Source organism: Poecilia reticulata, chromosome 1, assembly GCF_904066995.2.
Source record: "Poecilia reticulata chromosome 1, P_reticulata-male-v2, whole genome shotgun sequence".
Classification (NCBI taxonomy): Eukaryota; Metazoa; Chordata; class Actinopteri; order Cyprinodontiformes; family Poeciliidae; genus Poecilia; species Poecilia reticulata.
In genome coordinates, this window is record NC_088830.1 from 23,979,416 (window position 1) to 24,007,022 (window position 27,607).

At 38.9% G+C, this 27,607-nt stretch overlaps 2 protein-coding genes across 5 annotated transcripts in view; both read right to left on the minus strand.

Annotated features, from left to right (window-relative positions):
- Positions 1-318: 318 nt before the first annotated feature.
- Positions 319-6,536, minus strand: atg4da (autophagy related 4D, cysteine peptidase a). Its single transcript, XM_008415189.3, has 11 exons — positions 6,205-6,536; positions 4,822-5,089; positions 4,648-4,731; positions 4,199-4,372; positions 3,125-3,476; positions 2,959-3,023; positions 2,703-2,854; positions 2,533-2,611; positions 2,309-2,385; positions 2,059-2,178; positions 319-1,374 (listed from the first exon to the last, which is right to left on the minus strand). The coding sequence occupies exons 2-11, from the start codon at positions 5,036-5,038 to the stop codon at positions 1,195-1,197; spliced, it is 1,500 nt and encodes a 499-aa protein (XP_008413411.1). The 5' UTR covers positions 5,039-5,089; positions 6,205-6,536; the 3' UTR covers positions 319-1,194.
- Positions 6,537-7,608: 1,072 nt separating this feature from the next.
- mast1a (microtubule associated serine/threonine kinase 1a) overlaps positions 7,609-27,607 on the minus strand; it is a 71,408-nt gene continuing 51,409 nt past the window's right edge. For all 4 annotated transcript variants that reach the window (XM_008415141.3, XM_008415149.3, XM_008415174.3 and 1 more), the window contains 15 exons: positions 25,276-25,484; positions 24,413-24,551; positions 23,877-24,009; positions 20,086-20,251; positions 19,898-19,999; positions 18,881-19,003; positions 18,649-18,758; positions 15,747-15,910; positions 14,921-15,165; positions 14,537-14,794; positions 14,217-14,449; positions 13,667-13,789; positions 13,389-13,525; positions 12,618-12,805; positions 7,609-12,493 (listed from right to left, as the gene is read on the minus strand). In XM_008415141.3, the coding sequence (XP_008413363.1) occupies positions 10,884-12,493; positions 12,618-12,805; positions 13,389-13,525; positions 13,667-13,789; positions 14,217-14,449; positions 14,537-14,794; positions 14,921-15,165; positions 15,747-15,910; positions 18,649-18,758; positions 18,881-19,003; positions 19,898-19,999; positions 20,086-20,251; positions 23,877-24,009; positions 24,413-24,551; positions 25,276-25,484 (3,940 nt within the window). In that variant the 3' untranslated portion in view covers positions 7,609-10,883. The remainder of the gene's footprint in view (positions 12,494-12,617; positions 12,806-13,388; positions 13,526-13,666; positions 13,790-14,216; positions 14,450-14,536; positions 14,795-14,920; positions 15,166-15,746; positions 15,911-18,648; positions 18,759-18,880; positions 19,004-19,897; positions 20,000-20,085; positions 20,252-23,876; positions 24,010-24,412; positions 24,552-25,275; positions 25,485-27,607) is intronic.

A 27,607-nucleotide genomic window follows, 5' to 3' on the forward strand; every position in this document is an offset into this window, starting at 1 on the left:
TTGACATATACAGCATCTTTATAACAATATAAAGTAACTTATTATGATGTAAAGTGATTCTATGTGGCTGGAAAACACATCATAATACCCCTTTAAATAAGATCCAGAAACACTAAGGAAAAAGAAAAGAAAGGACAAAAGAGTAGGACACCTGGAAAAACAAAAAAGGGGAGAATGCAAGAATATGCTGAAATAAACTATCGTAATAAAACAAAAATTTGGGCATTGAGTGCAAAAGACAAGTGGCATTTTCTGGAAAGTAGGTAAAGATAAAACAAAAGCTCTTAAATGATACAAAAAGATGACACACAATGAGGATAGTGTTCCAGTGTTTGTATTTAATCTGGACAGCAAACTATCTAACAGTTGTAGTGCAATGTCCAGTAAGTGCTGTCATGGGACCAGAACAGGCCATGGGACCAGAAACTCAACTCAGCATGGTCATGTGACACATTAACACAATAAAACCTCAACTTTGTTGATTAAGCAGAGCTGCTTTGAGTTTTACTTTGAAAACGTATCCAGATTACGTTTTTAAAAAATGTTTGACGAGGCTTGGCCACTCAGTAAAAATAAATATCCATTTCTAGCAGCAAGAGAAATGTAACAGCAGATTTCTGGGAGAGTTTTATATTCCTGATGGCAAATAATTAGGACAGGTTCTAGGCTGTGGCTTTCTCAGAGATACAAAAGTTTCACTGAAGATGTTCAATAAACTCTTGCAAGAGTTCAAAACCTCTGGGAGGTACAACAGCACTGACATCTAAATATATCAGGACAATTAAAGACAAATAATTTACACAAATCTTGCACTTACTCACACACACACACACACAGTCATAAGTCTTATAAATAAACTCGAAAGAGGATGAAACTTTTTTAAAAAGAAAAATGTGTACAGCAGGTGAATATTGCGCAGGAATAACAATGGGAAGCTGCAACCTTGAGTATTGAAGTTTTAGATTTTTTTTTTACTTTATGAAGGGAAAACATAATCAGTCCTTTCCAGTTAAGACGTCAAAAGAGAAATCTGAAAATCAACTTCCTCCAGTCAAGAAAGCAGATCAATCAACTGATTCATGTAGGGATATCTTTGAAACAAGGCCGACAAGGAGCTGTAGCCACCGGAACCAAGTCAGAATAAGTCTTCTGCCACCTAGTGGTGGAATGTGGGAGGTCATGTTCCTCAGCGGTTCACAGGAAGACAAACTCCTCACTGCTTCTTCTGTTGTTACTCCTGCTCAGTATGTCTGGAGGCAAGATGTGGGCTGAGGGCCCACTGTGGTTGCTGCTGTCACTCTCAAGTCCATAGTCCTGCCCCGGCCCCTCGACGAAGGTGAAGATGGGGTATTTCTCCTTGGATGTGGACAGAGCCTGGAGAGACGACAAAGGTGAAAATAAACTCCAAAAAGTCTACAAAATGCAACATTAGAAAGGGATCTGCTCTGAAGAGCAGTATGTCACATACAAAAAATATGCTGATTTGCATTATAAAAGCTTGTTTACATCTGTAATGATTGTGAAATTAATGCTTAATTTAGTATATTTGGTGCTGACATGTTCCTGTAAAATTTAAAAAGTAAACAAAGTAGTGCTTAAGGGTGAAGTGGAAAGAAATGCCAATTAAGTTTTTAATAAAAAAAAATAATAATAAAAAAAACCCGTTAAACTCAAACCTCTGCCTAATAGCCCCAATTGTTTTTTATATATACATATATATCTGCACTAAAATACCAGACAAAACAAACATAAATTAAATTGGTTGTTCTTTTGTTTTTATAAAAAAACTGAGATAAGTGGTAGGATTAAATAAGGGCTTCACTTCTTCCTACTCTTTTTCAAACAGAAAAGGATTTTTCATGTGCATTTTAAGACAAAAGTCAAGAGGTTTTTACATTCCTCCTGCTGCAACTTGTCAATTCAAACCATTTGTTAATGAAGTATGCCATGGTAATTTATGCATCTGAATTTAAAAAGTTTTATTTATTTATTTTTTTTAAAGAGTGCATCTGGTTTTTGGTGTTAGTAAAAACTGAGCCGGGCGTTTTAAAGTCTCACCATGCCAACAGCAGCACATAGAGATTCAAAGTCCTTCTTGTTCTTGGCATAGAAGCCGATGGTGCAGCTGGGATCCATCCGGCTGAAGGGCATCTTTTTAGGGGAGCTGCAGTGGAACGACTGCAGAGTGATACACGGAGGCGGGGTCACACAAGAAAAAGTCAACATGATTGTTGAATTCCACTATGTTAGATAAATCTTGTGATATAGAGAGCGAGGTGCACTGACACGTGCAGAAGTGATAACAGACCTCCAGTGAGAAGTCTGCTTGAGCGACATCAACAACCGGCTGGCAGAAATGTGGGTCCAGATAGAGAAGCTGTTCATCTACGTGACACAAAAAGAAAAATTTAATCTCTTAAATTATTTTATTTAGAGAGAAAAAAAAAACATTTGCTGCATTTCAGCTTTGTAGGATTTATTTTCGTTTCTCTGATTATTCAAACCAAACAAGACAAAGCAGATGCTTTTCACCTTGGAAGCCAATGAAGTAGAGTGAGTGCTTCGGTTTCCCTCCAATTATTCCAATACAACAATCCAGCTTCAGGATATTCTGAAATTTAACAAAAGTGCTTTCAGTATAAGGCAGGATATTTTAGTAAGACATGATTGAACAAGGAGTTGGTTAATCAGAATATGCAGACCTTGACACACTCAATGTAAGACGGGTTAAGGGCCTCTCCTCCGAGCCGGACAGGAACCAGTATGATGACAGACTTCCAGGCCTGGTCGGAAGGTTCAGCAGGGCTTTGACTTAGTGACAGATCACAGAGATGCACCACGTCCTCTTTGTATACTAGGACACAAAATCAAATCATGGGATTAAAATAAGAGGAGAAATACGTCACTATGAGCAGAAAAAGAAAAGAAAAAACGCTAACACTTAGCTCCAATTCTTACCTGTGCAATCCTGAGCAACATATACCACGAGGCTTTGTGCCACAGAGGTTTTGGCCACTGCTTTCCTGCAAACAGAGGGAAAAGACTTAATCTCACAGCATCTCAAACCATCTAAACGACTTCAAAACTATTAAAAACAGCATTGATCCAAAAGTAGAGCACTTACCGAAGAATATGCGCCACTATCGATGGGCCGTACCAGTCGCCAGCCTTCTTCCCTGAACTTTTGCCTATTTCCACCAGCTGGTGAACACCAAAAGGTGCTGGAGGCTGGTCTCCAAACCAGGTGATTAGCTTGGAGTGGATGGGCTCCGCCTGCCGGTCCCTTGCAGATTCAGGTCTCTTTCTCTGGCAGCATCTGGGCGCCTGATTGCCAGCTGGGATTTTCTCTGGGCTGCTGGATCCTCGCAAAGAACCGAAGGAAGGGATAGGAACACCTCCAGCCCGAACTGGGGAACGAGGTCGGAACACCTCGAAGTCCACATCAGTTAGCTGCTGAGCGTCTGGCCAAGTCCAATCTACAAATTACCAAAATAAAGCTAAAGAATAGTAATGTAGCAAAGTCTGGTTGATCAACAGAATATTGGTTTTTAAATCTAAAAATCTAAAAAGTACAGAACGTAGTGCTTAAACTAAATCGGTTGAAAATAGGTTATTATAAATATACTTTCTCAGGGCTGTAATTATATTGCAAAGATATGAGCACAACATGCAATCAACCCAAGAACTGAGCAGTTATGTTGTGAATGAAAAGTTTAACTAGGAATGATGTGTCAGCAGGATGCAATAAAGCCAACATTAAAAACAAGAGCATTCAAAAGAAGATCATGCATGATTGAAGCTGTGCAAGACTAAAAATTATTCAAAAATAGTTTCTTCTATATCATCCTCACATTTGAAGCTTAATATAAAAAAAAATCAGAAGATTGAGACAGATTTGATAAAACTCCCAATGAAACTGCTCCAATGTTGTAGTTTCTACCATCTAAAGGAATAGTGGAGATGTATGTTCTTTTTTTTATTTTGCTGGTTGTGATTGGTTGTTTTTCAACCAAACAATGACTTGCAAGGAATATTACATAAAAAAAGATATCTGTCTGTGACTGGCTGGTGGTGTGTTTGTTTCATTTACATACACTTTGGTAAGTTGTAAATACAAGTGCAAGAGTTTGTCAGGAAATTGTCAAAAGTCAAGAGATAAACACTTCACAAATGATTACTAAAGTGCAAGTGCACAAACCTCTGGGCATCAGGTGGACCACGAGCCCCTGTGCCAGCAGCATCTGTCCACTGCGCAGCATGCAGCCCCAGCCACAGTCTGTTGTCCAGGTAGAGCCTTCCAGCGGGGGAAACTCCCTCCGGTAGGTCAGCCATATTCTGGACACAAAATCCCGACGGAACCGCTCCACCTCATCTGAGAACGTAAGAGAAAAGTGAAGAAAAAGGTGTAAAAATAGCTAATAAATGTAGATTTTACAACCTTTCTAAAGGAACGGTATTTTCATTAGCTTTGTTAACACATTCCCATCTCACAAAAATCACAGAGGACCTGTTCTTCTTCAAGTTTCATTTTCCAGAGTTACACAATCTATTCAGCAAAGCTGACATTTTTCAGACAAAAAAATAAAAAAAAATAGCACATCTGAGTCAGAGGATGCAGTTATCACACAGGAAAGAAGGAACAAATACCTTCATTGTTGAGTAGATAAGAGTGCCCCAGGATTGTGACAGGAGATATTTTGTTGAAAGAGGTTTTAGTTTTAATAGTCCAACCTGCGGAGAAAACAGGTGAAGGGTGCTGGCTCAGAAAACTAATTCTCCTGATTTCAACTTTGAAGCCTCTGCATAGATGTAATTACACACCATATTTGACATTGTTCCATGCCGACATCAGTTTGGCCTTGACTTTGTCCATCTCATCAGGCTCTCTGGCTGCATCTCTGCTTGCATCTGAAGCTTGAGGCACTCTGAATCCAAAGCTGCCCTGCCGCTCCAGGGACGGCGGCCTCCGACTCGCCACCTGCTCATCCTGCATCACTACCCCCACGTACTGCGCTGCGCTGGGGGAAACCGAGTTCATGCCTCTGAGCCCTCAAAGACAGATGCTGATGCTCCTCATTGCAACATTGAACTGAATTGAAAGAAATAAGGGACACTAAATTAACCTACTGTCCTCTCTTGGTATGGCTCTTTAATAATAAGTCTGTTGTTTTTTAACAGACAGTTCAAAATCATTTCACTTCTTAAGCTGAATCGTACCATGATTTTAAGCGTACCTCGTAATCATTATCTCTAGCTAAAATGTTCAATTATTTGTAGTGTCAAATGGTGTTTTGCAACAAACTTGATATTTGATTGTTTTTTCTCTTAGTGTTTAATATAAATATGGTAATAATTCAATATGAACCTGTGTGATTTAACAGTGTTAAGCCAGATCATGACAAAAACTACATAATCGCTTTGAAAACAGCAACATCTTTTTAATGTAATTCTTATAAATTAAATAGCTTTAATTGAGATTACAGGGAGCATAAGGTATCAGAGCGTTGCCAATGTTAAGGTGACAATATAACCAGGATTTATTGTTGACATTTTGGTCACACACATCTTCTCAAAGTCTCAATAACACACTTATAATTTGCCATTGGACACCGTGAGTGATCTGACAAAATATCTTTGACTCTTTCATTGGGAAATTTATACAAGTAGTTAAATAACTTATATAATTGAAATTGTACATCATTTAATAACACTATTCTAAAACAGCACAAAAACAAAAAAACAAAAAAAAGTCAGACAGTGACCGTAAACTTGATCAAATTCAACTAACAATCATCCTAAAGCTTTAAACGCTGAAGGATTTTCTCACCCCGCCCTGAAACTGATGAGTAGTAGTTTCAATAAGGAACACACAGTTACAATCCTGGAAAATTAAAAGGAAGCACAGACGTCATGTGATTCCCATTTGACAACCGGTATGTCAGGCTTTTTGTTCAGTGCTACAGAAAGTCATCTGATCACGGTCATTTGTCATCCATCCGGTTAAGGATTTTTGGGGGTTTTTTTTACAGTCTACACCAAAAATGATGAGTATCAGAACAGCAAGAACATGCTTTTGTGACTATGTCCAACAGCTTTAGAGTAATTACGCTGTAGTAACGTCTTACGACATTGGGTCCAAAAAAAACGGACCTAACACCAGGCTTTATGCAGAGTTAAAGTTCCCTCAGTTGAGGGCCTACTTACCTATCTCAGTTCCTGATTAAGCAGGCCGGTGTCTGGTCGCACATTCACTCATGTCGTTGCCTTCTTCGGTCCCGTCACTAAAACTAGCTGCCTAAATAAGCTAACTTTAGCGCTAGACCCGGCGTTCGCTCTGTAACATTTATGAGCACACAACAAACGCCATTATATCCCAACACACTACATCAGATGTCAATGCAGAAGATGTTTCTCCTTAAGGCTCCCAGGTTAATTTGTTTAGTTTAAACCAGAGTAATACTGTCCGCCCCACTGTATAGCTCCGGCTTTAGGGTCTCCCTCTAGCTGTCACTGTATTTACTTCCTGTTATCCGTTCCTGCTGCCACGTGATTGGTTGAAATAACCGTTGCGAGAACGCTGATTCGCCGTTTAGCTCGTATTAGCAATCGGCCAACCTTCATTGGGTGATATTGACTACGTTTTACTTTGTGACCGGAAGTAAAAATAAAAATATCTAACGAACACATTTCCTGTTTCAGTATGTGCAGTACAAAATATGCTTCATAAAAATGTAATTTCAATAAGTACTTAGTATATTTAAGATAAGAATATTACGAAACAACTTTTAACGGTTATCTCAGAAGAGACCCTCACTACAGTGCCTTTAGAAATTATTCACACCCCCTTGGACTTACCCACATTTGTCTGAGCCACACATTTGACTCTATTTTAATGGCATTTTATGCAGTGTAAAAAACAGTCGTACATAATTGTGAATTGAACTGCAAATTACACATATATAAGATGTTAAGATGTTTAAAGCCTCTCCTTGTAGGTCAGGCCAGTTGGCTGATCAATTAAGCACTATGACGCTAGACTCTTTAGGTATTTGTTATTTTGGCTTGATTAGACTTTTCACAATCCAATCTACCAAACTTTTTTCAACCATTCAGCTCTCCATTCAAATGTTTGGATGAAGCATGCTGCACAAAGCAGCCTTTTTAGCAATAATCAGTTGTTTCTTACTCTTCCTTTGGAATGTGTTACTAATTTGTCTTTTCAACAACTATCAAGTAAGAAGCTTTCCCCACCATGTAGGCCCCAGCATGACACATAATGTAAAAAGTCATTTAAAAAAATGTGTCTTATTTATATAGTATTCTGGGAAATTGAATTTTATTATCTGTAAACCACAGTCATCTAAATGAACAGAAATACCAACTTTAAAAAAATCTCAATGTGTGGGAATTTTTTAAAAAATAATTTATGATTTATCTCTTTTCGAATCAACTGAAATGATACTATTTAAATGATTGAGATGTACCTGCAAATGGTCTTACAGGTCATAATTGACAGCTGATGCTAAAAACAAAAGTTAGCTAATCAGAAGATTGATAAAGCATTTTCAATCTAAAACATAAATGAGAAAAGAGCAATCGACAAGAGAGTAAAGTTTGAGAACAAATTTCTTTACTTTATTCCACATACTGCACTTCAGGTGTCTGCATCTATCACAAACAAAAATACCCCAGTGGAACAACTAAATACACAGAGTGAACAGAGAGGAGTGGAATGTTTATAGTTGGATTACTGTGATCATTTTTACCATCTATATCTGTTAGCATCAGGTAATTTTGAAGCAATGCTAAAAACAAAGATATTCTTCTGTCAAATAAAGTGCTTGGATGATGTTCTCGCCATCAATCCAAAAATACTAAAAAAAAGGGGTATTTTTTGACTCAACTGATTGGGCTAAGGCCTAAATATGAAAAAAAAAAAGATTATTTCTTTATCACATTAATTATTTGTGACATTTTCATTGTTACACTAAGATATAAGAAGTCGTCTTTCCTGTCAGAATTATGCATACATTATATTCAAAAATGGAATCCAGATATAAAATTAACAGTCACAAGTAGGAAAACACCAGGGAAAATAATTTTTGTTCCAAGTGTTCAGGTAATAGTTCAGAAACATGAATGCATATTTATAACACTATGGTTTGTAACATCCCCCAATAAATCACCGATCTCAAGTGTGTTAGAATATTAAACATGTTAAACAGTCGTCACTAGGAACCTGTAGAGGGCAGTAGAGAACTACATGAATGTAAAAAAAAATCCTTTAGACTCCAAAGCATCTACTACATAATGTATATGCTTTCATGTGAATAATAGAGGTGATACCACTGCATTTAAGAGGAATCGGGTTTTCACTTTGCTGTAGCTTTCTGTAGACTTAATCTCAATTTGGATAGTAAGAGAGTCTAATTCAATAAAATCAGTTTCCAACCAAGTCCTAAAAAATTATAGTTCAAGTACAAATTCAAACATATATTTCAGCTTTTAAACGCTGTCTTACTGACAAATTGATATGCTGCTCTTGGCTAACTTTATGTTGCATTTTTGCATAAGTTAATCAAAATAAATCAAAGACAAATTGCATACATTTACATACAATGGACAGGTGTGTGCTTAAAACAGGTAAAGATATAAGGAAAAAACTGAAAATACAGCGCGTTGCAAAAGTAGTTATACCCTTTGAAGTTATGCACGTTTTGCAATGTTAGATTTATAAACTACATCATATTGGGACTTGACCATTGGGATAGACCAACACAAACAAGTAAAGAATTGTGAGTTGGAAGGAAAATTATACATTCACACTTTTACCAGTAACAATCTAATAAGTGTGCTGTGCATTCCTATTCTGGTGCAACAAACTGCCTTGAAGAGTCAAAGAGAGCATTAGAGAACAAACAGCTGCGTTGACGGGTTTGGTTTCCTACATCTCTACCTGTGCCTCTTTGGCCTGGGGGTTGCTGCAGGTTTGCGATGCACCACTGTCAGGTGGTACCTTGTCTGGTGTGTCTTCCAGCCCTTCTCTACTCTTGGTTGCTGAGTGTTCCAAGAGTATTCATTTATTAGGATGGTCTAGCCAAAGTCCAGACATGAAACCCAACTGAAGTATGTTGCTGCACTGAAAAATTTAGTTTCAAATGATCTCCACCCAGTTTGTCGGTTTGTGCTATTATGAAAATAAAAAGGAGCTAAAATACACACTGGAAAGTTGGGTGAGACGTGTCCCCAAAAGACACGCAGCTGTAATTGCTCTGCAAACTATTGACTCATTGGAGATGGATATAAGTAACATAATTCACTGATTTAAAATATGTTAAAAATCATGTAATTTCTTATGTCTAAATATTTGTTAGTTTGTGTTGGTCTATCACATTCCATCCATTCAAAGAAAAAATACAATAAGGTTCTTTTAACACAGCAAAATGTGTTCAATGAATATGAATACGGTTGCTATCACTGTCAGATCAATTTTGCGTCCTGCGAAATATTATCTGAGCTTTGATGTAGTCTTTATCAACGTGTTACATTAAACATCCCCTTTGATTTTAACACGGGACCATTTTTAAATTGATTCAAGATATTTTTAGGTCTATACGAACAACCTCTATTTTAGTCACGGAGCTCTTCAGCAAATTATTTTAAGCTACATCAGTAACTGACTGGCTGAAAACTCTTGAGTTTAGTATATATGTGCTGATGACATATATGTATTCTACTCTGTTTTATGCTCCTACAGTAAAATTAACTTGCAGAGTGTGAGTGCGATAAGTCGATTAGAGCCTTATAATCCCACTGGTATCCCTGGATCCTAACTACAAATTTCCAGGCTGCTTTCTGTCATGTTACTTTAACGAACATAACACACACATACACGTGTTTGGACCTTTCCAAATCACACTCCCAAGCACACTTATGTCCTGCTTCACAGACCACAAAAAGAGTATGGATTAAAAAGTATCAAAATCAGCTGCTGACAGAGCTGTCTCCTGTGGCAATGCAAATGTTTTTGGGTGTTTGTGCTCCTGCCCATTGCAGCACTGGGAGGCGGAGGGAGAAGAAAGGCCGGTGTGGCCTTCCTGCAAGGACGAGATAAGCACTGAGCCCAAGTTCAGTCGCTCCTTTTCTCCTCTGCAGCCTTCAAGAGTTGATAGGAACCATAGGAGGAGGATAAACACACACTCGGAGACAATCCTCTGACAGACTGGGAGTTAGACAGGTCCTACTGTAACATCCACTGACAGAGAGGGTTGCTGTGGATTCGTCTAACTGCTCAGAGAAAGTAAACTGCTGCATGATGAATAAACATGCCTAATCATGTTGATGCTTTTATAGAGAAGCCAAACCGATGCTGTGCTGCTTAATGCAAATATTACAACTTGACTTATTCACTCTTCCATTTTGAACAGCAGTAAAAAAAAAAAAATCTGAATTGTCTAGTTGAAAAAGAGTTACAGAATTTGGTATTCACAGTATTCAGCATGTTTTGATCAGTAAAGCACTTTTTGACCCTCTTGTACCTATTATGCACATACAGTACGTATATAGAATATAACATGCATTCACATTGACTCACACATATATATCTGATAAAGTGTTTCACTTTACATGACTATGTGTTTTAATAAATTATGCATCATAGAAAACCAACAGTTAATGCACCTTTACAGCTATTTTTTCTTACTGCTTTTACATTAGATTTATTCAAGGATTCAATCAATAAATAAGACTTTATATACTATGAAACTGGAATGTACATCTTTAAGTGCCTGTTTTCTGTTTTTTTTTTTTTTGTCCCTCCAAAACAAAAAGACATTATCATTTTTACTATTTTCTACTAAAGTCTGATGTAATGATCCAGGGGGTCACATTTTTGGCAGGTTCCCAGGTGGTGCTGACTTTTCAAGCAGAGAACTGCCAGGACTTTGAGTCACCACCGCGGCGCCCAGAAGCGTTCGCGCTCCTGCAGGAGTGTCGGACCTCCCGGCGGCAGGTCCCAGCTTCTCCTCTGACGCCCTGCTCTGCTGCTCTTTATTCCTAGTCCCCTCCATAGAGCCTAGCTTGATTGGTCCGAGGACGTTTTTGGCCACGGTGGTGAGCTGGCTGACGAAGCTCGTCTTATCTCCGGGGGAGACGGGCCGCGACTTACACAGCGAAGGTCCACAGAGGGAGGGGGTGACAGCTGTTGGGGAGGGGGAGGGAGAGGGGGAATGCTCCTCCACCACCTCCAGGCGACATTTGTCCTCCCAGTCGAGAGTACCCCTGTAACAATTAACAGGGCCCAAGCCCTGCCGCACTTTGCCCAGCGAGAGAGGCTGCCCGTGCGAGGGAACGACGGGAGCCAGGACCCGAGCTGCCAATTTGGGGCTTTTGGAGCCGAGCTCAGCAGTTCTTGAATCGTTGCCGTCAGACTTCCGTTGACCGTTCCCCATTCCTGATGATTTAAAAGTCTTATTTATGCTCAGAGAGGCTCCTGTCACGACTGTGTTGATTCTGCCGGATTTATCCGGAGCAGATGAGCTCTTGTTGAAGGCAGCAGTTGGCAAACAGGACCGATTTTTGTTCTCCCCATCTTGCTTTGGCTCGGGTTTTCCTCCTTGTTGCTTGAGCTGGAGATCTTTGCTGTTTCTAGCTTCTACCTGCATTGGAGGTGTGCTTGTAGTCTTAATAGGAGAGGCAGGAGTTACGAGTCTACTGGTTTCTTCACTTTGTTTGGCATTCATGTTAAAATCGCTTGCATGAGATTTCCTTGCCAAAGATGACTGTGACGCTGGCAGACCTGCTTGGTTTACCTCTCTGTCTTTCTCCCTGTCCCTTCCTCTTTCTCGCTCTCTCTCTTCCCTCTCCCTTCCGGCCAGCAGAGTCTCCCTGCTGAGTGGCGACTCCTGTCTCCCGAGTCTCCTCACAGGCTTCAGCACACCAGTCTCTGGGGTGGTGGAGGACATGGGCAGAAGAGGCGCATTAGGAGGCAGATTTTCTCCTTCCGTCTCCAGCAGGCTCTGGAGCCCCAGCTCACAGAGGAAGGCATCTTTGCGGTACTCAGAGTGCTGCACCTCCAGGCTGTGCTTCCTCAACGGACCTCCAAGACCTCCGGTAGAACTGGACTGGGTCAGAGGTGAGCCGAGCTTCTCTGCTGATTGCACCCGCTTGAGAAGAGGTGACCGCGGGGGCTCGGCGCTCTTTGGCCTGGGCCGGACCACCGGTGGCGAGGAGTGGAGCTTTGCAGGAAACGACTGTGTTGTGTTAGAACTCCCTATTGTGTGGCCTGGCATCGCAGGAGGGGAAGACTGAGTCGGGGAGGGTGTGTGTGCCAGAGGGGACAGCGGGATATTTCCAGCAGACTTGCATCGGGCAGAGCGATACTGGCGGTGAAGTTTTGGGGACAGGCCATGCAAGGAGCTGGGCCGCATGTGCTGAGAAGGAGAGGGTGAGTTCGGAGTGCTGGAGGCAGGAGAGCTGCTCTGGGAGGAAGCACCTAAAGAGTTCAGCGGACACATGGGGAGATGTAAGAAATCACCAGAGGAAGAGGTTGACAGCTACACAAAGAAAGCTGACCTCACTGATAATTGCTGGATAACTGTCTAAACATGGCAACATACCGAGGTAGGAGGGCTCCGGGGTTGAGCGGTGGACCTGAGTTGGGGACCGGGCAGAGAGGCTGTGAGTTGGGGAGCCAGGAAGACTTTCACTGGAGGATAACGAGCGATTCAGAGAGGACAGGCTGCGGCTGGTGTGGAGGAGATTGGACTGCTTTGTGATCTTACGGAACAAGGAGTTGCGCTTCTTGCTGCAGGATTGACAGCAAATTGAAGTGCACAAAATGAACGGGTTGATCTTAAATTAACACATACTCATACTAACTGGCACGGAAACGACTCCTGATGTTTCAAACCAGATCGTTCGAGATTCTATAAAGGGCCGTTTCCTTACACAGCTAACGTGAAGAGAAAAACTCAGACAAGATAAACCCTGGTTAGCGAAATAGAGGAAGTAGGTCATCAACACCCACACACTAAAAATGCAGAAAAACTGAATTTGATCTACTTTTAACTCACGTGGCTAAGAGACAAGACTTAAAGAAACAGGATTGTATATTACAAATGTTGTTAAGCATCTGGCAAGTTTTAGTTAAAGGAATTTAATGGTAAAACTGTCTAACTCATAGCAAAACTGCTGAAAATGTTGACTGTAAAGCTACCCACAATTTTGAAGAAAGGCATGCATTGACAAAGTACTCTATCGAAACAGCTGGAATATGACATCAAAACCTTCATGGTGAAGCAGCTCCTCTGTTCAGCAGTAAAGGAATTAGTAGCTTATTTAAAGTATTGAGTTTTAAATGTGAGCTGCAGGACACCTGTAGCTCCTACCTGTCCTGGCTTTCCTTCCCAGCTGTCCTCTTGTTTCGTCGAGCCATCTTACACTTGTAGCTGGCTTTGCGGGCAGGGCCCACTTTAATGGAGGTGTTCTCAAAAGGCGTGGTTGTCACAGTCACCTTGTTCCCACTCTGCACAGAGCAATTAAATGAGTTCTGCCGAGAAAGCTTTCAATGATTCAATGTTGACATCTTTAAAAGGAGCCATGCTTTGTCGCTTAAAAGTCGCTATAGATAAGCGTATAGATAAGATAAAATGTAACTGATGCCAACCTTGAGGATGAGCTCTACCACTTCGGTGTGGACCAAACCGTGGACCGGCTCACCATTGACATGGGTTATTAGGTCACCTGCACAAAGACCGGCTTCCTGAGCGGGGCCTCCATCTTCAACATGCTGCCGATGCACAAAAAAATTTACAAGATCGCATTCAGGAAAACAAAATACCTCCAGTCATGATTTAAATTGGGAAAAACAAAGCTTTGTAACACTTTTGCAACATCATGCAAATGATCCAGATGGTTTATGTTAAGGTGATGTATATCCATGTCATTGTGGGAACACACTAATCGGAACCCCTAAGTACACAACTTTAACAATATGCCTGATATATAAAGATGTAGGTCAAAAGATAGACTAGTTTTCCTCTGTGTTCAACTTTTATTTCATTTTTTCAGCTATCAATCTGTTATAAGAGACCATTCATTTCCATTGGTACATTCAACGGTCAAAGTAATAAAGTAATTTAAATTAGTAAATGTTTATCTCCAGTAGAGTAAATGCCACAAAACTATGACTCACACCATTTCCACATTTTTCTTACCCAAACCATGTGATGGACACTGTAGATGTCACTGTCGCCAATGTAGACCCTGATAGCCCTTAGGGTAAAGCCGTATTTCTTTCCAGAGCGATGGATTGTGATCGGGGAGCGCAGAACACTGACTGCAGGAAAGAAGTCTCTGCTGGGTGAGGAGTCACGCGATGAGGGGTTGGAGGAGAAAGAGTGAGGTGACATGGGGCTGGCCAGCGGAGAGAAGCCACCGTGTTGCTCCACTGCAGACAAGGAGGAGGTAAGGTCAGAGGAAATAGACTTGAGACGTTTCAGAGAGTAGCAGCACTTCAGGACCTTCAGCCTCTCACCTGATGGGATGATAACAGACAGAGCTGTGGCAGACGCTGACTTGATAACCTTGTTTCCTTGTCTGGAGTTCCGTTTCTCTCCATCGCCAGATAAATGGTGGTGGCGTGCCCGGCGGAGGACCAGGTCATTTGCGGCTCTGGGCCCCAGAGGGTCATACAGAGGAGTGATCACATCCCGGCCGGGTGCGGCAGGACCGGGGGATAATGTCATGACGGCTGAGCTTATGCTGGCGCTCTCTCCGAGTCTAGATGATTTGTCTGCAAGAAATCCAAATGGTTTGAACATTGCAGGACGATTGCAGCTGAAATTAAAAATAATGGTTCATTTCTCCGCATCAAATCAGGCATTACAGACTTTGTGCTTTCTAAGCATTGCCAACAAACCTGCTCCATTTATCTCCCTCACAATGGGCCTGTGTTCCAGGAGGCTTGGCGAAGGGACAGTGGTGCCATCCAGCGACGTTCCTCGGAACTTCATGAGGTTCTGACGGGTCAGGGAGTCGGACTCTCCTTCGAAGGGTGAGGCAAAGCGATGGGTGTCCATCAAAGCTGAGAAGCGTCGCCTGGCGCCAAGAGGAGGGCTCGCGTCTCCTTCCATGTACAGAGACTCAGAACAAGACAGCCGCTTCCTGCAAAACCATAAGTGTGGTGAGACAAAACAATTACTAGATATGCTTGTTTTAGCATAAAAACAATATGCATTTAAGGAAGTTTTAAAGGTTTTTTTTGTGGAACTACAGGTCTTTGTTCAACAGCAGGTGGACAGGAGGAAGGGTAGAGAGAAAAGAGAAGTGAGGACAGTGAAGCCCTGTTTAATTGTAGATCTGCGTAACACCGACTTCTCTTTCACACATGGGCTGACCTTGCTTCTTCTTTAACTGTATTTATAGATTCCCAGTGATGCAGAAACAGGTAGCTAGGTAATCTGGTGGTGTCTGAGAAAAATTTTTTTTTTTTTACTTTCCAATGAACATTTTAATGTTAAGACAATTGCATTTTGAGTTTATGAGCAGAAAGTCTGTTCAAGCTATTAATGATTATTAAAGGTAAATGGGAATTGGCTAAAATGGATATCTGCAGATAAGATTTTTCAGAAGTGGAAATCAGCAACAAAATCTTTGATGTACGAAGAGTAAAGTGTTTTCTTGAAGTATTAAGATACATTTACAATAAAAAAAATAACCCTCACAGAAAGCTGACAGCAACTCACATCTCAGGAGATCCAGTCCTCCAGCTCTTCTCCCTCATGCCGAAGCTGCCCAGGCTCTCTCTTTTTGCCACCTTGTCCTCTCGTGGGCTCCTGTGTTCTCGACGGGACACAGAGGTTGTAGCTTTCTGCTCCAGCTGGGAAAGATGCTCCATGCTGCTGTACACCTGCGGAAAGACAAATGACTTGTAAATCCTTAGGTTGGGTGTCTGAAGTTAATAATGTAACTGCTGAGTTGGAACAAAGATCCATACAGTGTTTCTGTGTAGTGATTACGTTAACTGTCAGGCTAGATGTCGCAGAGAAATACGCCTGCATGTTAAACAGGATTGTCAGCACTTGTGTTGCATTATGAGTAATGGTGGAAGGTTTTATTACAGAGGAAGAATATTCACTTTTTATTAGAAAGATTTCTCAACGCAGGAGGATTTTTATCTGTGTTTGACAATTCAAGACATCTAAGACAACTATTTTCCATCTTTATGATGTTTAACCTTGAATAAAGCAATAACAGTGCCTTACAAAAATATTCAGATTCCATGAACCGTATCCTACTTTGAAATTTTACAACCACAAATTGTAATTTGTTGCATCAGGATTGTATATAAAAGGCAAACACAAAATGATGTGTAACCGAACAAATACAAATGAATGTGTTCTGAGTCTTTATTCTGAGACCGAGAAATAAATTCAGACAATCCTGACATAAAACCGTAAATAATCCACCCTGTTATCCATAAACAAGTATTGTTTGCAGTTTGTTACAAGCCGTGCAGCAGACAGTAAATACGCAAAAGAAGATGAGCAAGTCAATTTTTTTGTTTTAACTTTTTGGCTCATATGCAGACAGCTTTGTGTGGCAGAAAACTAACATTGTACATCATTCTGAATGCAGATATGACTCTGGCAACACAACAGTGTATGGACGTGCTTGGCAGAAATGTTTTGACTTTTCATTCTCATTTAATTTCCCCTCCACTCCAAAATTAAGCACTACTTTGTACTAGCCTATCAGTTATGATCAATTAAAAACATTGCAGTTTGTGGTTGAAATGTGACACAATCTGCGGGGGAATGAATACTTTTGAGAGGCTGTAAACTGACAAGTCTTTTCAAGGTCTGTCCTTGTCTCTGTCTTCCTGATTGCTATGCTTCCAGTAGTTGCTCCCTGCTTCCCAGTTGATTACCCATTCCTTATGTATTAAAGTAAATAATACATAATCTGTATATTTTCATTCTCATCAGTTAGATTATTGAAATCAGTTCTGCATTGTGTTTTTTTTCTTAGGATATGAGTAACTGCTTGTTCCCACCAGCCAAACTGCATCTTGATCCTTCAATAAACACAGTGAGACAGTTTTTGCCCAGACTTTTGAGGTCGTTTAGAAAACTTTGGTAAAAAAAAAACAGAATGTGACTCAAATGTTTTAAGCAACTGATGAACAGACATACCCTTCAGCTACAAGCAGCATAAAGCCAAATGCCTAATTTTCTGCCAAGAGTTTCACTGCCCCTGTCATCTGCTAGGCCAAGATTAGTAATTAGAGGTTTATGTGGAATACATCAAGCAGTGATTCTGTTTTCTTTCACACCAGGTTGTAAAGCTGATTACACTATGTAACTGTGGCAAATAATTAGAGTACCAATTTTAACTTGGGGTTTAATCTTGGTCACATTTTTTGTTTGTCATGGCTTGTAAGGCTCTCATTATGTGCAGAGTAACAGTCTGTGGGGGAGGACAATGAGACGAGCTGCAGGAGTGCACCATGGAAACAAGCAATGGCTGAAGACCCAGCTGTCTTCTCAGAAGGAAAAACAATAATGTTAACAGTCACATACAGTACTTTATAAACACATTTGTTCCCTTCTTGTTGTGTTTTAACCACAAACCCCAATGTATTTTCTCTGGGCTTTATGTGACAGACTACCACAAAGTAGCATATAGCTGTAAAGGAAGCAAAAGCATTCATGGTCTCTAACATTTTTTGCAATAAAAAAAATGGTGAGCATTTATTTGTAAATAAAATCCAGTTTAACCAATTTCCTTCACAAGATGCCAAATAAGTAAATAGAGCCCATCTGTGTGGAACGAAGGCCTCAGAGGTTTGTTAGGAAACATTCAGCCCATTATCTGTAAACAGCTGCAAACCTACCAAGTTTAAGTAGTTGATGTTTTGGTTTGTTTACAGTTGTGTTGCATTCTTTCCTGTTTCAGAGAATAAACTAAAAAGTTCACGAGATATTCAAATCTTCTGATCTTACTTTGCTTTAAATTTCTTCACAACTTTATCTGTCTACAGAGTTGCTTGGTCTTTATTATGTCATGATCAATATTACTTCCACTTTATGTTTTGATTTGTATTGGGCTGGTCACTTACAGTGTACCAGCACAAGATTTCCGAGTTTTGTTTTTGTTTTTTTTTGTGGTTTTGGGAACTGACGGTCTAACGGGACAACCTCCCACAGTTCCCCGCTGTCTGATCGTGACATTTGCTGCACTCCTCCCTAGCATTGCACTAACATTAAGGGAGGGTTTACATTTACACACTGCTTTTTATCATAAAAATGTCTAAAATTCACTGCAGTTTGTGTTTTGTAACATGACAAAACGTAAAAAAAGGTGAATAAACTTTTTGGACCTTCAGTAGAAATTGGAGACCTGTGAAAGCAGCATACATAGTGTGGCTGTTAGAAAATCCACACAGACCTCACTAACACCAGGTATGAAACCAGGCTCAGCCTTGTGGAGCCTCTTGGTGCAGTCTGACCCACTTTTTTCCCCTTCCTCATCAAGCCCTGTCATGTAATCTCAAGTGCAAAGAAGGTATGATGTGTTGACAGAGAGGGTTAGGAAAAAAGCATGGATAGAATCACAACAAAGGGTAAGAAAAAGGAAGAGGTGTACCTTACTGAAGCGAGGAGAACAAGAGGAGAACTGTCTGATCTCCACAGGCTCATCATCATTGGTGTCATCCTCATCGTACGTGTTGATGTGGTGGTAACGATCTGAACGGGCTGGAAAACAGGAAGCAGGGGAGCTTTGACTTTAATGGTGTTAGATCATAACCTAAACCTGTCCTTAATGCAGTTACTCTTGTTTATAGGCATATTAATCCAAAGACAGGAAGTGCACATACTATCAAAGTAGCTGGTGTCTTCCTCAGACTCCAGGTGGGGGACAAACTCTGCTTTCTGTCTCAACAAACTGTTCCAGTCCAGCGCAGAGAAAAAAGCGTGTTGCTTCACCTCAAATGCTCCACCTGGTGGCAGAAACAGAGGCAACAAATGACTGTCTTCTAGTAATCTAATGTAATGGGCAAAAATGTTACAAAAATATTTAGATTTGTTCGTTCTTATTCATAGTTTATCCTATATTATCTGGTTTACTGATCATTTAAAAACATAATAACAGTTAGACATTGTAAGGGATCAATTTAAAGTGATTACCTATTTGGCAATTACATGGTTCTCAGGCAGTAATCCCAATTAAAAACAGTCTTACTTTAATAGGAGTACTTGTTGCAACAACAAAAAATAAAATAATCTACCTTAAAGAAAGTTTGATTTATTGAAATTAAACATTTGTGCAGTACAAGCTGAGGGCTGAGGGCATCTCAAAGGCAGCTGCAAGCATTGCCGTCAGCTATCTAAATATAAACCAATGAAGTCTAATATTCAATTTTTGTATACTGATTTCCTATCAGTATACAGAATAACGTCTGTATATTTAAACATTTATTTATAGTAAGTTTTCCTTTTAAACCTATCCAGATTTTTGAAAATGCTGAAATTAAATTAAACACTTTCCCATACTCTTTAAAAATAATTTTTTTCTTAAAAAAGTGCACAACCATTGGCCATGAATGGCATCTGCTTCACCTACAAACAGATTTTCATTTGCTAAATTTAAGTTACATTTGTCCAGACTAAGAGTTTTAGGTTTTATGTGTTCTAAAAAAATAAAAAACAAAAGTGCATAATGCTCATAATTGTTATTCAACATAAAATCAGAATAAATGCAATGAAGAAAAAAAAAAAAGCAGAAAAAAACCAGCCAAAATATTGATACTGGATCAATAGTAATTCTATATAATTTGTAACTTGGCTCTAAATTCAGACAAACACAATGTCACAGTAAATGCACGAAGCCGTACCTGTGCCCAGCCTTAAAAGAGGGTTAGTCTGTAACAGAGCAGAGATGAGGGCCTGAGCGTCTGCAGGCAAAGCGTCGTCACCATCTGGCCAAACTATGTCGTCTACAACAGACGGCAAACACAGAGCAAAGGTTAAAAATGTGAGCCTGATAAATCACTTGAAAATCAAATGAATTTGAGTTTCTCACCAGTGATGACCTGTCCAAACAGCTCTTCAGGAGTGTCTCCAAAGAAAGGCACACATCCCACCAAGAACTCGTAGAGGATGATGCCCATGGCCCACCAATCCACAGGTTTCCCATAACCTTGACGGAGAATCACCTCAGGAGCGATGTACTCAGGAGTCCCACAGACCTGGAAGTGATGGAGAGAGTGCAAAGAGCAAGAGTGTCATAGAAAGATTTTTAATCATGTAAGCTCTTATTGTGCATGTCATGAAATGCTCTAAAACTCAGGCTAGATCATCCAAACTTCAAACAAGCTCAAGTGAAGGCCGTGTAAGTTTGCTGAAATCTCTGCCAGTGGGGAAACACTGAGCTTTGTTGTTAGAGAAGCTTTACAGTGTGACATCACTTAACAGTTTGCAGGCTATAATGTAACACAATGACACAGATAAATACTGAGAACCTACTGAAAAGAGGAATTTCTGCATGAAGGCTTAATGACACGCTGGGTTATATTCAATTTATTTTTATCACGTGAGAGTCAAAATAAATTGTATTCATTTATTTATAGAAATAGTGCCTGAGAAGTTGACGCATCAGTAAATAAGCAAATGTTTAAACTGAATTAAACTCCGTCTGACTCACTCTGTGAAAGTCATTTATCCAATAAACACATTTTTTTGTGTAGGAGGGTTTGGTGGATCCAGAGTTGATTTTGAAATTAGGTTCTATAGTGTGAGAAAAAAAAAATAACTTAATACCTAACAGATTTCTTCTTTTGCTTTTCAGTCACAATTAAATGTTTCAGATTATTAAACAAATGTGAATATCAATATCAGACGAAGAGAACCTGAGTCAACACAAGAAGAAGTTTCATGATTTATTTTATTAAGAGACAGAAGCGGGCCCAGTGGGAAATCATTGTTTTTGTTAAATCACAATTTCAGCTGTGACTCCTGTCCTAGCAATATTTTTGGGTGTTATTTTGGCAAGACAAAAAATTTATTTAAAAAAATTATAATATCAGCTAAATCATCTAAAAAAGCAACACATCATATCCAAAGCCAAGGCAATACAACAAAAGATGGGACACATATTTTTTTACATTGATCACTCTGGACAAACATAAAGCATAAAGAAAAAAATATTTAAGGAGGCAAACGTGGTTTTAAGTATTTTGTTGGAATAGACATAAACCTTAATGTCAAAAGAACTCAGATGTTCTCTCTTCTTGAAACTGTTAGAATGCCTCTATTCCAATGTCATTAAGATCAATAAAACCTTTGAAAAGTTTTCTTTGACAAGGGGAGTCAATTTTGACAGATAAAAATGAATCATTGTATTTCAGAAGAGATGTTCCACTGTCAGGAGTGCGAATTATTATTCTGAAACATGAATAATAGTTCAGCATCTAACACATGAACACCTTGTTACACAAATGGCAGGAAAAAAAAAAACATCTCTAGTGGTCCACAATTTTAGCTGAAGCAGGAAAAAATAATGCAACATTTAAAACAGACAATGGAGAGAAAAATGACAAAAACAATAAATCCTCATTGATAACTAGAAAGTTTGAAGCTTGTTTACAAATAAAAATGTTTTCCTGTTGTTTTCCTTTTTCTTTTTTTTATGTAAACGGGATTTTAATCAATTCCAGCAGCTTTTAATAAAGATGCATCTCTGTTCTGCAGACAAAAGCAGAATCTGGCCATGGGAGATAACTAATGTTACCTCTGGGAATAGTGATTTCTTATTTTTTCCACCAAAAATACTTGTATTATCCATGTAAACTTAGCATGAAGACTAAGGAAATTTGTGTTTAGTTTATCATTTCTTTTTTGTACAAATACTTCTGGGCAATAACATATCGTTGGAAAGTCTGTTTGTTTCCCTTTAAATGGTGCCACATTAGTAAGGAGAATGCACTGGTGCGTTTAGCAACTGAGCTGAGTGTGTGGGTTGTTCACAGGAAAAGCTTGGCAAAACCACTCTGCCAATGCCAAACAGCTCATTCTGCTATTGACTCTCGTGGGTTGTTGTTTATTGGATTTGATAATTGAAGTCTGAATAAACAAGACATACTAGCGATTTAACAATTTACTCATTTAGTAAACTGAGGCGTCAGCGTGTGGAAAAACCATACATGACCACAACAGTGTCTGACTAGCCGGAAAAGACCCGTCTACTGAAATATGTTGAGGAGGTTGTTTTTTTTTTTGGACCTGATGACAATGTCGTGAAAATAAGGACATTTAATCGGATTAAAATGGTAACATGGTGTCCTCTGACATTCAGCGAGTCACTTGTGATGTGTTTAAATGGTCATGGTTACGCTCCGAAGCCATACTTAGCATACGCTATTCATCAATGTGTAATTTTAGACTATCTGTTGCCGAGTAATAAATGAATGCTCTTGTGTGAGGGTGTAAGTGCTTCTACTTGTGCCCACCGTCTGATAAAGACAGGCATTGCTGCCGACTGAATGAGGCATTTCCCTTCAATAAGGGACTCCATTAAAAACTTAAAAGCAAATTAGTGGTCTGTGCTAGCCACAAATATGAGATGATTACTGGCAGACTAACAGGCGCCTGTAGAATCCATGCAGCCTGAATGACTGATTACAGTTTAATTTACAGACTAAATAAATTTGATTGCAAAATTGATTTGTGTCGGAACTGGAGAGCATAAATGATTCAGTATCTGCAACTCAACAGGAGGCATTGTGTAGCAGGTTTTAAGAGCTTACTGGTTTTAGGAGGATGACTTGGAAAGTTTTCATGAATGACTGGAAGGGATAAAATATGTTTTAAATTGCTAAGCAACATCTGAACATCTCATCTTTTGCACAATCTGAATGATGCAGGCAAAAAAACCCAGTAAACATGACAGACAGACAACATACCGAGCTTCACGTAATCTGAAGGATACCAAGTTAAATGTTGCCTGGAGAACTTTATATAGTTTTTCTTTTAAAGGTACAAACACAAAAACGCACAAAATAGCAAAAATAATTTGAAGGTGAAGTGCATTAATGCTATTTAGTATAGCAGAAGCAACAAAACACATATTTAAAAAATAATAATTTCAGTTCCAATGACAGAAAGATTATATTACAATACAAACAATTAAAGTTTGGATTCCTTTAAACTGGGTTTGTCCTGCAAAACCTTCCCAAAGCAGACAGAGTGACTGTTTGCACACGTGTAATTTCAGATACTGCTTATAAAAACCATTGAAGTATTGAAATATTGTGACAATGACCCGTTATTGTCAGTTTAATTCAACACAATTTCTAGTATGGCTTGGATGTGGTGTTTGTTTTATGTCGACATGCTGAGTGTTTGAAGAAATTACAACATAATAGAGCTAGTGTCACTTCTTGGGAATAATGTGCTTGTGGCACCAGATGTTCTCATTATTTTCCACCACATTCATCCACATTCAGGTCTTGCTGTGTGCTCATTTTTTTGTCTTGACTGTTGGCAGAAATGTTGCAATTGTATTGTACATTGTAATTAATCATAATTTGTTCTCATCTACAAAGAACCCTTTGATTTGTAAAAAACAACATTGCCATGGTTTTAAAAAATGGTATTCAGTATGAAAGATTTTTCTAAGGATTTGCACTTTAAAATGTTATTATTTTGACAACTTTATAAGGAACACAATTTATCTTCATAGATAAAGCCGGGCTTGATGTTCCTCATATGTAGGCTCATGTGAAACACATGTAGAAAACATATGTTGAAAGATAGAAAACAGTGTGAGAGAAGCTTTTAAATAAATGTTCAAATAAGGGCTTTTTCTGACTGTACCTGTTTGTCAAGGAATTCCCGAGCGTCTTTCTCGATGTGTCCTTCATACAGGTTGGTGGTGAGGCTCATTAGACCCATCTTTGACAAACCAAAGTCTGTCAGCTTTATGTGCCCCATGGAAGTGATCAATAGACTGCAAGGAAACAGGGAAAAGGCATTAACGCTGTTGAGAAATGGAAAATAAACTTTCTTGAGGTTGTGCCATTAATGTTTTTTTTATTATTAATTTTATAAATTTAAATGTTTGGATATTGCCCTGTTCACTGTTTCAACTTTTCTTTTGGGCTTTAGCTACTGCTTTTCCCTAAGTAACAAAAAAATAAATAAAGGGTTGTCTTTAAAATTCTCAAGCTGAGTTAAAAAAAGATTTTGGATAATTTTTATCAGTCACAATGGTCACTTATATATAAACATCGACATTAAACTTTAATTCACTTCTCAGCCGGTTATTAAAAGCCAGTGGATAACCTTTAAAACATGAAGGGCATGAAAACACAAATTTAAAGAAAGCCATTACTTTAGTATGAAGAACTCACTTGTCAGGTTTCAGGTCTCTGTGAACAATACCATAATTATGCAGATACTCCAAGGCCAAAACGGTTTCAGCAAAGTACATCCTCGCTAGCTCTACAGGCAGAGCGCCGATGTTCTTCAGCAAAGTGGCACAGTCACCTCCTGAGAAAAAACAAGCAGCTTTTTTAAACAACAGTGACTTTTATCATTTTGTTACAGAAAAACAGTTTAGGCTCAATCCACAAATCCAAAGAACTGAATCTATATGGAATTTTTAATGATAAAAATAAGCATTTTATTTGTTGGTGCCTTACAAGACAGCTAAGAGCATTTACAAGAAAAAAATACACAAGAAAAAGAAAGAAAAAACAAGAAACCAACAAGAGATTACAATGAAAAGGCCAAGTTGTATAGATGTGTTTTGAGTTGTGTTTTAAAAGTACAAAGAGAGTATATTGAGAATATCTGCAGATAGAGAGTTCCAGAGTTCCCATGGTGCTGAGAGAGTCAGAGGAAACAGTGGGATGGATAGAAGAGGAAGAGCAAAGGGAGCGTGAAAGAGCGGTGATGCGCAGGAGATCAGACAGATAAGGAGGGGAGATGTTATGGACGGCTTTGAAGGTGTTCAGCGGTATTTTAAATTGGATTCTGATTATGACCAGAAGCCAGTGAAGATGCTGTAAAACTGGGGTGATGTGAGAAAATGAGGGGGCTTTTAGTAATGATACGGGCAGCTGATTCTGGACCGTTTGAAGTTTTCCGGAGTGATTTGTGAGGGAGATCAAGGATTCGGTCCAGTTGACAACATTTGGCTTTAATAAATGAGAGTTCAGAAGTAAACCACACAACCTGTGTATGTGACATAAAGCAGCTCTGATCCAGTTACCTTCCACGTACTCCATGACCATGCAGAGATGGCGGCGCGTTTCGAAGGAACAGAACATGGACACAACGAAGGGGTTCTCTGCGAAGGTGAGGATGTCCCTCTCCACAAATGCTTGCTGGATCTGGTTCCTTAGTATCAGATTCTGCTTGTTGATCTTCTTCATGGCAAATCGCTGACGTGTCTCTCTGTGCCGCACCAGGTAGACGGCACTGCAAAGAGGAGCGGAGAACAAGGGAAGAGGAGCGAGACAGAAAATAGTTTTTAAACTTGTGTGCATTTTGTCATGATACTGGGGTGTTTTGCTTTTGTTTTGTGTTTTTAATCGTTTGCTTGTTTATTTTTGTGCTTTAGGTCTTCCCTTATTCAACAACAATAATGAACACAGATATGAGTTCATTACTGAGTTTCTTAGTTGTTCTGTTCTTTGTGCATTTAAATGTATTTAGATTATCAACAAGTCTTTCCATTTTGGTTTGTAGATCCTTTGAGTCTTATTATATTAGTCTTCCTCCTCTGTTTTCCTGCAGTTTTGCTGGTTAATCTGTCACTTTCTATCCCTGCCTCAGTATTTAAGCTCCTGGTCTTTCATTGCTCATTTCTTGATTATTTTGTTCATTACGCTCTTTGACCTGCTGTCTCTGCTCTTTTTTTTTTCTGCAATTTATTATTTTTTAGTAAAGTTCTCTGTTTTACCAGCTACACTACATCTCTGCATTTGGATCCCTTCCTACCTCAACCATGACACATATGTTTCCTGTCTACTGCAGGCTTTGCAGAGACAGTGCTGTTCTTGCTCCCTGAGCCACCTGAGGCAGCTTTTATCATGCAGCAGCTTGTGCAGGTCAGGATAAAAATGACACTATATGTTATTCATTATTTTAAATCCCTATGGGCATATTATTTCCTGAATCCATTTAAAATTATGTAACATACTTTCAAAGAAATGAAAAAGCCATTCCCTGAACAGATGCCTGACATGAACCCAATAAAATGTGTCCAATCTAAATCCCATGGATTTTGACTTCCTTCCCTTTTAAATATTGATAGAGCAAAGGAGGGCAAGATAAAAAAAATTGCCATGCCAAAAATGTTTCGTCTCACATATCATTCAGACACTGACAGACATAACTGAATTAAAAATGTGCAAATCCACAGACTTAGTGGTACTTTAAGTTTTATAAAGACACTATTATTTCTACCTATAAAATATCACAGCTCCAGACAGTTAGGAGCAGAAAGAGCTGGGGTACCGATAAACCTTTTATCTTAGGAGTTTATGTTTTTAGTTTGAGAAATATTGGCTTGTGACATTTCAGCTGTTAAAATATATTAAATATTTAGCAATCTAAAAGTAGTTATCTTCATTTTGGCTAAACAGAATGTGAAGTATAACAAACTTAGCAGGGCTGAGAAGCATAGATCATCTGAGTTTTTGTTACCTAACAATAAAGTGTTCTATGATTGACCAAAATATTGGACATTTTAATATTTAAAACGTGGAACTGATTTATATATATATTTTTTGTCTTTTTTCTAAAATCCTATTTTAAATAGTTTTTAAAAAAAATGCTCTAATGATAATATTCCCAATTCTGTTTAGCTTTAGAGGGGAACTAAAAAGTGAACACACTCGTATTAAATCCTCTAGTTTCTGCTGTAAAGTGATAAAGTGATATCTTGCATTATTCAACAGTTAAGCTGAAAAAGAAAAAAATTAATAAACTTAGAGAAGTTTAATGAAAAAGAAACACTGCAATAAGCCGGTTACATTTATCTGTGCGTTACATTGTTACTTTGTTAAAACACTTTTTGATACAATTTCAACATTCAGTCTTAATTAAAATCAAATCCTTTAAAAAGTTCATCTGTAGGTTGAACTTTTTAACCTACAGATTTGGTACCCCAAATGTACCACATTTCTTATTTTGGTCTGTACACTCACTGATAACAAGTGAGCTTTTTATCCTCAGGTGCTTTTTACTGCGAGTTGACACATTTGCCGATATGTAAACGCCCCAGTTTGTACAGAAGTCACAAATAAATGGATACCATTGTATGAAGGCAGCAGAAGGGCACAAAAAATCACTGCATAATGTATGTAAGGGAAAGAAAGATGAGCTAGAAAAAGGTCAGCAAAGACTGCCAAGAGACAAACACTGAAATAGTTGCATGAGTTTCCAACCAGCACTGGTTGTGTTCTCCTAAAATCTTCTGGAACAATGTGTTATAATCGTCCAATAAATCAAGCTACATCTTTTTTTTCTCCACAATTTCAAAACATATACTATGCTTAAAAAAAACAACTTAACCTAAGAAAAACTATATCCACCAA

Bases quoted from the DNA above. Each gene is read 5' to 3' on its own strand.
- atg4da (XM_008415189.3), bottom strand. From the start codon at position 5,038: ATGAACTCGGTTTCCCCCAGCGCAGCGCAGTACGTGGGGGTAGTGATG. The intron at 3,024-3,124 runs GTAAGTGCTCTA...CTCTGTTTGCAG, and splicing joins ATAGTGGCGCATATTCTTCG to GAAAGCAGTGGCCAAAACCT. The intron at 2,386-2,532 runs GTGAAAAGCATC...TGTGTCACGTAG, and splicing joins CTACTTCATTGGCTTCCAAG to ATGAACAGCTTCTCTATCTG.